The 12,642-nt window shown below is 32.9% G+C and overlaps 1 protein-coding gene across 5 annotated transcripts in view; it reads left to right on the top strand.

Annotated features, from left to right (window-relative positions):
* LOC148626291 (rap guanine nucleotide exchange factor 4-like) overlaps positions 1 to 12,642 on the top strand; it is a 124,771-nt gene that overhangs the window by 29,519 nt on the left and 82,610 nt on the right. For 4 of the 5 annotated variants that reach the window (XM_088570174.1, XM_088570175.1, XM_088570176.1 and 1 more), the window contains 4 exons: positions 5,356 to 5,409; positions 9,091 to 9,233; positions 11,509 to 11,597; positions 12,009 to 12,155. In XM_088570174.1, coding sequence (XP_088426300.1) covers positions 5,375 to 5,409; positions 9,091 to 9,233; positions 11,509 to 11,597; positions 12,009 to 12,155 — 414 coding nt within the window. In that variant the 5' untranslated portion in view covers positions 5,356 to 5,374. Of the gene's footprint in view, positions 1 to 2,478; positions 2,498 to 5,355; positions 5,410 to 9,090; positions 9,234 to 11,508; positions 11,598 to 12,008; positions 12,156 to 12,642 lie in introns of those variants that run through there. The other variant, XM_088570179.1, reaches the window with a different exon arrangement.

Genomic DNA, 12,642 nt, shown 5'->3' with positions numbered 1-12,642 from the left:
AATTGAAGTAAGAATGATCAATTACTTTCTATAGTAGGTTATCATGGTTATATACTATAGATTAGAAACTTCTGGAAAATAAAGCCTATTGAAAGAAGTGCAATGATTTTAAGGACATTTTAGAAGGTGTAAATTGTTTGTAATTAAGTTTTACTTTCCCATTGTTTTGTACAGAACACAAACTGTGTATTTACTGCATGTGTATACACTGGATAAACAAATTAAGGAAAATGTATGATTCTCAAATTCTAAATTGTTGTGTATTTTTATGAAATCATCTGGGTAAGTCAATTAAATGCACACAAGTTAGTTGGGATTTTTTTTCTTATCTATATTGACATTTAAGTCTTTCAACTGACAGATCCTTTTGTTAAACACAATACCAGTAATTATTGCTCGCAAGTGAGAATATGCTGACGTTTTTACCTGTGTCACCAAAAGTGAATGCAATGGTTAGCCACTCCACTGTACCCATCTTATGTCCATCATCTTAGTGTGAACATTAACAAACAAGTATTGAATCATTATTATTTTAACTTATCACAATGTTTATAAACCCACTGAAGACATGCACCTTCTGTTATAAATAACTTCCGACGGTTTTTTATGCCCCCATGACAAACTGTCATATTAATTTACCCCTGTCCGTCCGTCCGGATTACACATGATCATGGCTTGTCCGGCTATCTTCTTGTACAGTTTTTGAATTACATCTAAAATATTTTTACAGGATATTTTTACACATGATAAAGGTGTGCGGGGCCAAAGGATTTTGATTTCCGTGAAATATTATGGAAATTGGTGATAGTTACACTTAGTCATATACTCAGAAATAGGGCTGTATGGCTTGTCCGGCTATTTCCTTGTACAGTTTCTGAACTACATCTAAAATATTTTACAGGTTGTTTCTACACATGATGAAGGTGTGCAGGGCCAAAGGATTTTGATTTACTTGAAATTTTACGGAAATTGGTGGTAGTTACTTTTGGTTATTTTACTCAGAAACAGGGCTATATGGCTTGACGGCTTTCTCCTCGTACAGTTTTTGAACTGCATCTAGTATATTTTACAGGCTATTTCTACACATGATGAAGGTGTGCAGGGCCAAAGAATTTTGATTTTCATAAAATATTACGGAAATTGGTGATATAGTTACACTTGGTCATTTTACTCAGAAATATATGGATCAGGGCTTGTCCGGCTATCTCCTCGTACAGTTTTTGAACTACATCTAGAGTATTTTACAGGATGTTTCTACACATGATGAAAGTGTGCAGGGTCAAAGGATTTGGATTTTCGTGAAATATTACGGAAATTGGTGAAAATTAGACTTACTTATTTTCGTCAAAAATAGGGCTATATGGCTTGTATGGCTATCTCTTTCTGTAGTTTTTTAACTACATCTAAAATATTTTTTGCAGGATGTTTCTACACATAACGATGGTGTACAAGGTCATAGGATCTTGATTTTCATGAAAAATTGCGGAACTGGGTGATAGTTTGTTATTTTTGTCAGATATATGTCCCAAGCAACAAAGCTAGGGATTTGTTTTGGGGGGTATTAACATTTTGTATGCGTTCATTAATATGTCCATCAGTCCTCCTTTTCTCATCGCAATTAGTCTGACACTACCAAACAGAATTTCATGACACTATGTGGCCAGGATACAATAAGTAGATATTCATATATTTAGGAATTTCTGATCCCCAAATTGATCCCCAGACCATGAGTAACACAAGTCTTGGAAGGATTTCTAAATCTGCAAACCATGTCTTCATATAAAAATAAACATGTTCCTAATTTGGCAAATCTAGCGAGCGGAGGCATCATTAGTGTCTTACAGACACCTTTGATTTACTAAAAAAAAAAGAAAATCACTACTAACAAATGAGGTGGGGGCTCCTGTGATAAACCGGTTTTCTAGTTTTTCCTACTTTTTTTAAGACTGCAAAAGAAATTGCCATATTTTGGTATGGCAATGTTGTCAACAGGGGCATCATCATCCAGCATTTATTGACAAATTAGTTTCAGGACAAAAGCTGAAGTATTATTGCTCGGACGTTAAACCCCAACAAACAAACAAACAAACATTATTGTATGGAATAAGGTGCCATTCCACAATAAGAAGGCTGGTAATGTGACTTGAATTGTTTAAGAAATTATGGGTCTAAAGGGTCCTATAAAAGACCTTTTCCTGATGTTCAGACAGTAACTTCAGTAAATATTTCAGTATTATGGAGTCTAGATTAATCAGGTATTTTTTTTCAAAGAATTTGAGTTACCTTTCTTGGAATATGAATATTGTAGATGAAATTATTTTTTGTCTCTCCATGTGAATGTTTATGAATCTCTTTGTTATAATACCACAATGTTTCCTACAGCAATAAGAAGGTTGGAATTGATTGTGGCTATTGTGACTTGGACCAATGAGAATAAATGTCAGAAAGAAGCATTTTCCTGGTGTCCAGAGACTCCAGGCAATAACTAGCATAAATTGTAAGAATATTTCTAAAATTAAATCATAAGTTGCTTTACCATAAAAGAAATAAGATGGGAATGGTTTTTGACAAGGAGCCAAACAACAATAAAAAAGCTGTGATTGATTTTAGAAGTTGTGTCTTGAATAATTTAGAAATATGGGCAGAAAGTGGATAAAAATAAACATTTTACTGGTTTGGGGGCAACAGCTTGGGTCAAAGTATAAATATCTCTATTAAATTGTATTACATAGTTTCATACCACAAAAAGAAGGATTTGCCAGCTAGATTTAAAGGGTTATTGTGACAATCTTTTAAGAATTAGAGGCAAAAAGGGGTTAGCAATCTATTTGCTTAAACATTGTATAAATTTTGTAATTCTTTTGTCTAATGTAAAAGTTAAAGTTCTTTGGCTGCTTTCTGTCTTGTCCTGAATTTTCACCTACTGAATGAATTTTTTTTTCAGTGGAAATTAATATCATAGGTACATAATCATTGTTAAATTTGTGACTCCCACTGTAGCTTGTGCTAATGCATATTTTGGAGACCTAAAATCTGAGACAATGATTAGGCTAGTTTTGCCATGAAAACAATACTTTTGTTTTTGAATATGTTTACTTTTGAAATACAGGTTTAAAATTTGTAATCTTAAAATTTTATAATGGACAAACATTCCGTTACACTTTTTACAGTCAGAATGAGATTTATGTCATCTTGATGTGGCATTTCTGTTTTGATAAATCTGAGGCCTTTTAATGTAACACCGAATCAACTATATACCAATACAAAATTTGGAAATGATAATTTTTAGTCATATGTAACGTTTTAAATGGTTTATTCAGTATTTTTGACCGTTTTAAGTTTAAGGTGGTGATTGGTTGACATAATAAAAGTATTCAGTCAATAATTAAAGGTTATTTCATGGCATTTTCCATATTGTCCTCAGCTCGTGACTCCTGTATCATGCCGAAAATGTAGTTCAGGGCTGATATTTGTAAAGGGCTGGTTCCCGGGCTATATGTTTATACCCTACTTATCACATATTTCTGACTAAAAAAATGAAATGCATCCTAATCAACAAATGGAAATCATATTGCTCCAGTATATATGAAAAGAAAGTTTTTATTCAATCACAAAAAATTTGTCACTTATGGTCCCTAAGCATTGTCTAATTTCCATTAGAATACATGTAATTAATAATTTGGATCCAAAACACTTCAAGGCATTTATATTGATGTCATTATTTGTATTTTTACAGCTCCACTCATTTAGAGTTAGGACTATATTGTAATCATGTTGTCCGTCAGTCTGTCTATTACATTTTTTTTTCTAAGCTTCTACTGGAGGGAATACTTAAATATTTGTTATAATGCTGCTGCATGATGATTTGTTCCATGTATGTCTTTCCCAGCTTTTATTGAAATGGATCAGTGGGGGTATTCTTAGCATGACATAGCGTGCAACATCTTGTTTTTATTTACATATCATTACTTGTACTGATCACTATATTGCAAGTTAATACAAGTTAATCATAATTATCACCTGCTATTTACATAATGTTATAATAATGTGCATGCTTACTCAATATTATTACGCCCCGTGCAGGTCTGGGTGTTAAAAGAATAGGCCTGCAGCAGCGCTAAGCTTGTCGTAAAAGGCGACTAAATAGTGCTCAGAACCCTAGCCGGGGGCTAGGGCGCTCTGCCCACAGAGCAACTGGGATGTGTGCCCCAGGTGGTGGAATGGGGTACCCCTGGCGTGTTACATGCTTGGGTTGTCAGGCTATGATACGAAAAACCTGACCGCAAACCATAGTGGTGCACCGTGTTGGGAAAGATGCCACGTTCCTCGCACGTTAAAGAATCCTACTGTGGTATTCTTCCGGAGTAGGAACCATAGGGCTCTGCCACAGGAGGCTAAATTGCCCGACCCTACCCACCTCGTCCTATTTCCAGTGGCAATCAAAATTTGTCGACCCCCCCTTGTCCTTGTGTCCCATCCCTTTTTCATTTCATCATCATTTCATGTTCATTTTGTCATCGGTTTCATGTTCATCGTCTGAATATAGCTGAAATATTGCTGCTCGGACGTTAAACCCCAACAAACAAACAACCAAACAATCAATATTATTACAGAGAAATACTTCCCCCTATATATCAGCCTCCCACTGATGAAATTAATGGACAGATAACCTTTCTCTTATACCTGGTACTATCAAATATGAAAAAAAGTACTGATCTTGATTAGAGATATGATAAATGATGGTGAAGTAATATTTTTTAAAAGTTTGTACACTTAGATGTTTACCTCTTTCTGATTTCTTAGTATTGTAATGCAGAACTATCTGTACCCTAAAGGTAACAAAGCATCTCCTTGTTTGACACCTTTCTTTACATTCTTTGTAGGCAGATTTCAAATTTTGTATGTTAAATATTTTATTTTTATTTTATATTTTGTATTGATTGCTTTCTTAATAAAATTGTCGGTGACAAATGAATAATGACAAATGAACTTTCGGTTGAATATAATTTCCATTTTAACCTGTGTGAAGGTTTTTTATTATCCATTTATATATTGGTACTTTTAGAACCTACACAATTTTCATATGCTAAATTGTGAAATTTTTCCAGAGGTGTTTACTTTATGCATTCTCCGTATTTTCTGTGAATTTCAATGGCAAATTACCCTCTACAGAATGTAAATATCTCCATAATACCCATGTTAAAATTTCACAAAATTCAGGATTTTATGGATCATTTCCACAATAAGGTGAAAAAAAAAACAGATTGTGATCAAGTAGTATAAACAGATCTGTCTGTTGGTAGTACTGTAATCAATACTGTCTTGTTAGTAACTAGAATAAGTTTTATTTTAAAGGTCATAGAAGTAATGCAGGATGGTATCAGAATGGATTGCTTGTTTAGATAAAAGGTCAGTTTATATTACCAGTAGATATATATTTTATCTTTTTGCTGATTGATAAATAAAGAATAATATTTGGCAAAATCCATAATATATGTAGTATCATCCCAAGATGCCAAGATATGCCAGAGTGATTTTGCTATGTATGATATGCTTTATCATATATTTGAATAGGAAAGAATGAATGATATTTTATAGTTGAGGAAATAACCATTCCTTTGATCTACTTTTGATGTTTGTGTAAACTTGTATTTCAATTTGATAATCTGCTTTTTATTGATTTTTCATCTTTTTTTGCTCTCCTCTCCAAAAGGGCCATGTGAGCTATTGCAATCACTATGTGTCCGTTGTTGTCATCCATGAACTTTTTAAAACTTCTTCTGTGAAACTAAGTAACAGATTGTAACCAAACTTTGCATGAATGTTCCTTATGGCATTTTTAAAAATCCATGTGTGGATATTTTTGATTTGGCAAAAACATGGCCACTGTTAAAAAATAGGCCGTAGAGGTCAAATTGCAGAATTTTGCACATAACTCAAAAAAAGTTTGGTATAGCTAAAATATGGTAGGATAAAAATTGGTCAGCGTGATAGGATGGACCTATTCCGAAATTATCAGAAAGATATGTTGAAAAATAAATGAGATATGGGTCCCGAAATGGATTTTTTCCCAGAATTTTACATTTACAACTATGAAAGTCTCCTCTGGAACTACTGGATGGATTGAAACAAAACTTAAAGCATGAATGTTATGTAGAATATCTTTAACAACCTCTGTGTGTGTGTGTGTGTGTGCGTGTGTGCGTGCGTGCGTGCATGATTTTCATCTTGCAAAAAACATGGCCAGCATTTCTAAAAATAGACCATAGGGGTCAATTTCCAGAATTTTTCGAATACCTCAAAAACAGTTGGGTTTATGTAAAATCAGGCAGGGAGTAAAATTGTTCAGCATGATAAATTGAATCTGTGCCAAAATTTCAAAAAGATCTGTTGACAAATGAATGCGTTATGGGTCTTCAAATGGATTTTTTCAAACAAAATCATTTCCTTTTAGACTGGATGGATTGTAACCAAATCTGGAATGAATGTTTGTTAGGATATCCTTAACTGTCTATGTGTGAATATTTTTTATTTGTCAAAAAACATGGCATCCATTACTACATATTGAGGATTTGCAAAAATAACTCAAATACCAATGGTTTTAGCCAAAATTTCACGGAGTAAAATTGATCAGCATGGTGAGATGGACCTTTGTGGAAATTTTTATACTGATCTATTGATCGATGTTTGAGTCCAGTTTTAGAAAGTTAAAAAGACTATTTTTGAACAGGTGAGCAATTCAGGCTCTCTAGAGCATCTATATTCATATTGTTACGGTCTGTCATTCGAAAACCAATTGAAACACAATTACAATAGTGTTAGAGAAACCTTGAGTAGGATTGTGATAAAGGGGATGCAATAAAGGTTAGATATGTGATAGAGGGGGTGCGATAAAGGTTGTTATCGCTATTTTGTTTAAAATCCCTTTGATCTTGCTAAACAATCAATCTTACGCCAGTCAAGTAAATAAAAATTATTGTATAGCTGCACAACATACATGTACCTGACATCACTTAGCACTCCACAGAAAAATAGTCCCGAGATCAGCATGAGAAACTCCTTCTCGTTGAAAAAATATTAAATAATCTAATATGATGTCATAATGCCTGATACTGTTGGAACAGCAAATATTTTATAAGATATTAAAAACAGCTTTATTTAGTACAAAATATATGATACAACTAGGTTGCAGCACTTGCTTAAAATAGAAATACTTGCAGAAAAGCAATTATTTTTGTAGTTTACTGAAAAAGTTTAGTAGATGTCTACTATCTGACATCAAGCTGGATTCATCAGAGTTTAAATGAGAATTGACTTAAACTATTAGTGTAGAACACCTCCATTTTAGGGAATGTACAGGAAAGTTGTCACATATGTTTGACATGTTTTTCATATGTTCAGGACTGTCATGAAAAACATGCATTTTGGACTGACAGATTAATTTATAAAAAAGTAAGAAAAAATCAAATGTTTATTATGTTTTTTATGGGACTTGAGAAGTTTGAATTTTGTATGATTTTGGAGTTTTGCAATTGCTAATTTACACAGATTCTGTCAAGTGAACATATTCATGGGTATTAATTTTCACGGATTCTGTCAAGTGAACATATTCGTGGGTATTAATTTACACGGATTCTGTCAAGTGAACATATTCGTGGTATTAATTTTCACGGATTCTGTCAAGTGAACATATTCGTGGGTATTAATTTTCACGGATTCTGTCAAGTGAACATATTCGTGGGTATTAATTTTCATGGATTCTGTCAAGTGAACATATTCGTGGGTATTAATTTTCATGGATTCTGTCAAGTGAACATATTCGTGAGTATTAATTTTCACAGATTCTGTCAAGTGATCATATTCGTGGGTATTAATTTTCACAGATTCTGTCAAATGAACATATTCGTGGGTATTAATTTTCATGGATTCTGTCAAGTGAACATATTCGTGGGTATTAATTTCACGATTTCAAAAAAATGGTTAATGTTTTATAGTATTAAAAATCAATTTTGCGGGTACTTTTTTTCACGCTTTTCTGTCCACCGCAAAAATAGTGAAAATTACACTGCGAAAATTAATACTTTTACAGTATATAGGGGAAACTGAGATCAAAGGATCTAGCTAAACAACATTCCTTCTTTTTGGATCAGATCAGCTATTAAGTCAGCCTCATAAGAGTGAAGGAATAAGTCAGCAAGTAGAGGAGCACAATTTGGTCCTTTGGAATGCTGACTAGACAAATACATAAATATGTTGTCCATAAAAAATTCCAGCATTTTAAAAACATCTTCTTCTGTATATTCGGAAGATGATTTGAAATTATTTTTACAAAGTATGAGGAATCTATACCAAGAACTACATATTTGTATCTAGGCGTATATATGCAGAAAAAAAAAATTTTCATATTGGTCCTAAGCATATATTTTCGTATGATTTCTTACACATGAAATATACATTGCAATTTTTCCTGTGTAGGTAACTTCAAATCTCATCAGTTGCAGTGGACATTTGGCTACCTGTATACTCTCCATTAAGTTGAAGAGTTAAAATAGAAATTACCCTGTCTATCTGTCTGTACACATGTCTGATAATTGCAACTAACCCTAAACCACTCTATCTATTTTGACAAAACTGGATATGAAGTTTAGGCATTGTACTACATGCATGAAGATACTTATTGTCTTAGGTCTACAAAGGGACATAATTCAACTTATGGGATGTACTTGTTTAATTCGTGTAAACTCTTCAGATTTTTAAAAACATATTATTTAGGAAGTTAAGGCAACACATTTAAATGTGCATGGAAAAAGAAATGTGTTGTCTAACACCGGCAAAGAGGAATAATTCATCTTAAGGGTTTTACTTGTCAAATCATTGTACTGGTGCAACTCTTCCTTAAGTGCTCAGTTCATTTTAATGAAATTTGATATGAGGGTTTGGCATCATATGTAAATGTGCAAGACTGAAGGTGATTTATGTCAAGTCCAAGCAATGGAAGACAAGTTTGTGAAAGTTTATAAGTGAAAGGCTGTTTGAGGCGGGAGTATTCTCTGAGTTAACTTTCTCACAGTATAACTACTTTAATTTCAGACCTATAGACAGAACAGGGGAGGATGTTGGCATAATTTTCTCCCGATTAAAGAGCATACCAGCTTTTGACAAATTTGAATCATCACTACTTCAAGAAATCTGTTGCTTTGGGTACTATGAAGATTTGGATAAAGGTGTAACATGTAAGTATAGATATAGTGGATAATCATATATTTCATTTCATTAAGGACATAAATGGGATGGGAATGATTTTCACAGAAAGTAGTCTAGGGGACCTCAGTTTTGGAAGGAGGACCTAATTAACAATTATTGATTCAGGGTTTCTGCCTGTATTAAGGCCTTTATATGTTTACAGTTTCCCCCTAATTGTACAACCTCTTTGGTTAAACAATGTAACAAGCTGGGCCTTTTCAACCATTTTATTGATGTGTGATTAAAGCTGCTTTAGCTGTCATTTTCGTAAATTTTTTGTTTTTGTAGAAATATGCCTTAACTTTGAATTATTTCTACTAAATGTACTTTTCCTGTCTAGTTGTGTCTAACTCCCCCCCCCCCCACTTGGGTGGGAAGACATATTGTTTTTGGCCTGTCAAACTGTCAAACTGTCACAAAGTTTGTCAGTGCAACTCCTCTGAAACTACTGAACCAAATTTTACAAAACTTGGTTTGTAGCAAGAACATCATATGTAGTTGTACATGTTGCCAGGAAATTTTTATCGCTTAATTTTTGTAGGAGTTATGCCCCTTTGAACTTAGAAATTTGGCTAAAATCCTCATAAATTACCTTGTCAGTGCAATCCTCTGAAACTACTGAACTGAATTTTACAAAACTTGGTATGTAGCAAGAACATAATATGTAGTGTATACTACCAGGAAATTTTTTATCTTCTAATTTTTGTAGGAAAAATGCCCCTTTGAACTTAGAATGTCAAAAATCCTCATAAATTACATTGTCAGCATAACTCTTCTGGAACTTTTGAACCAAATCTTACATAATGTCGTATGTTGCAAGAACATCATTTGTTATTGTGCATATTAATGGAAAATTTTGATCCCCCAATTTTTTGAGGGAGTAATGCCCCTTTGAACTTAGAAAGTTTTGTGCCCTTTGAGCTTAGAAATTTGTCAAAAATTCTCATAGTTTGTCAGTTTAAATTCTCTGAAACTACTGAACCGATTAGCGTGACTTCTCTGTAGCCTTTCAAAGAATTTTATGAAGCTGTTCTGTGGATGTGATGGATACTGCAGGTGGATTGTGGGACAGGGGGAGACAAAAACAAACTTTAATTTCATTTGATATCAACATATAAAATGTGTTAAACACATAAAGTAGGTGTTGATACATATATTGTCTTGCAAGACAAAAAGTCAACCTAGATAAAATTTGTATGCGTTAACTTCTGATGACCTTAATCCGTGCATGTGCTGTAAGGGTTGATTCTTTTAAATAAATCTGATTGCAAAGGGAAAGTTGTTAATCAACGGCAAGGAAGACTCAAGCCATAAAAGAAAAAAGTTTGATTATAATGCAAGTATCCTTTTGTAATTTATGTGTAGTGGTATAATTCGGCACACATATGGTCAGTAATTGTCATTATTTATTTGAAAACTAATCAAGAAATAGATGAAATGAAAACTTATTTCATTGCATCAGCAAAATTCAGTAGAATCAAAACTGAACAAATTTGGCAGCTAAAACAGCATTGATTTTTTAGCTCACCTGGCCCATAGCTAATGCCATCACTTGGTATCTGTCATCATAGTTAACAATTTTTCAAAACTCTTCTTCTCTGACACTACTTGACCAATTAAAAATAAACATGGTTTGAATGTTCCTTAGGGTGTTTTGCATAGAACTAGAGTTGGGATTTTTTATTTTTCATTTATATCTTCAACATTGATAGGTTAAGCCAAATTCTGGCTATTGTAAATGTTCAGTATGATGAGATCTATCTGTGGTGCAATTTTCATCTAAATCTGTTTTGCCATGTTGGAGTTATTGCCCTTCTTCGATGGTTTTTTTTTGCAATTTTTAATGTATTTACATTTAAAAATATTTTCCTCATAAACTACTGGAGAGATTTTAATGAAAATCCTTAGGTTTAAGTGTAAGGAATTTTTATCCAACCGGGTGAGCCAATAGTTTTACTTTCAAAAGTTATTTGTCTTTGTTGAAGTTTAACAGAGAGCTCAAATGTCATATACATTCACTGAAAAATATATATTGATTGCAAACTAGACTTTCTAAAATATTATAATTAAGAACTTAAGTTTTTTATTGGATCAAATTTCTTTTTTTTTCCAAATTTGTTAAGTGTAAATATAAGCACATTTAGTTTTCATTAACCTTTTAAATCTACCTTTCTTCATGATTGGTTGAAGGATAATTTAAGGTATTAGAAATAACAGCATTTATACTCTTGTACATTATGTTGCCTACACTCATATTTGTTTCAGTGTTTAGACAAGGCGATATTGGTACAAATTGGTACATTGTATTATCTGGCAGTGTAGAAGTACTATACTCTTCAACTGGTCATCCAAGGGTAAGATGTTGTATCGTCTGGCAGTTTAGAAGTATTGTTTTCAAGGTTTCTGCCTTGATATGAAAGAGGCAATGACAAAGATTTTACAATTAAAAAATATTTATGCATATATAGACGATATTAACTCGAATTTGATATTTAACAGAAAACACAACAAAATATGACATCAGTGAGCAAGAAAGTCATATCACATAATACTTGTTTCAATAAAACCAGTAAGAAAAGTGTTGTTGCAGTCTTTAATGATGTCAGTAAATGTTTACATCTAATTTTGAGGTATGATAGCTAATGATGTGATCTAATATTTATCACACTGTCCAAATTTACTATGGTTAGTAAAATGTATATTTATCTATAGTCTGCGCATCACAGAAATATTATTGAACAAAAATTAAATTTGATGTTTGATAGGATGAGGTAACCCTTTGTACACTTGGTATAGGTATATCATTTGGTGAATCTATACTGACTAACCAACCTAGACATGCCACAGTTGTTACAAAGGAATTTACTGAACTTGTAAGGATAGAACAAAAGGATTTCAGGATTCTATGGGAGGTAAAATATCAATTGATCTTGTTTCAACAGTCTTCAGTTAAAATCATTAATTGCATAATGTTTTATTTCTGATTGTATATATATGAGCAGTAAGGGTCACTGTCAGATTTCCCACTTTGGTGTGTTCTCATTGAAGTTTTTAATGAAAAGTAAAACACAGAGTTAATCTGAGTGATTATTATAGATATAAGAATCACCCTGTCTGTCCACATATCTTGTAACTCCTCCTGTACTGCTCCATGGATTTCAATAAAAATGTTCATATTGAGGTTAAACATCATATGTAAATGTGCATGACAGAAGATTACTATTGTCCCAAATACTGGTAAGCCTTCAAAGAAAGATTACTCTACTGAAGGGTTTTACCCATTAAAAGCTCATAATTGCACCTCCTTCAAAACTTCTCACATGATTTTGAAGAAATTTGATAATAAGGTTAGGCATCATATTGAAATGTTCATGAAAGAAGATAACTGTTGTGTGTTTC

The sequence above is a fragment of the Perna viridis genome, chromosome 2 (assembly GCF_037379345.1).
Source record: "Perna viridis isolate PV_CMFRI_1.1 ecotype Kerala chromosome 2, ASM3737934v1, whole genome shotgun sequence".
In the NCBI taxonomy this organism is placed as follows: Eukaryota; Metazoa; Mollusca; class Bivalvia; order Mytilida; family Mytilidae; genus Perna; species Perna viridis.
This window is presented reverse-complemented; position numbering and strand designations above follow the sequence as displayed.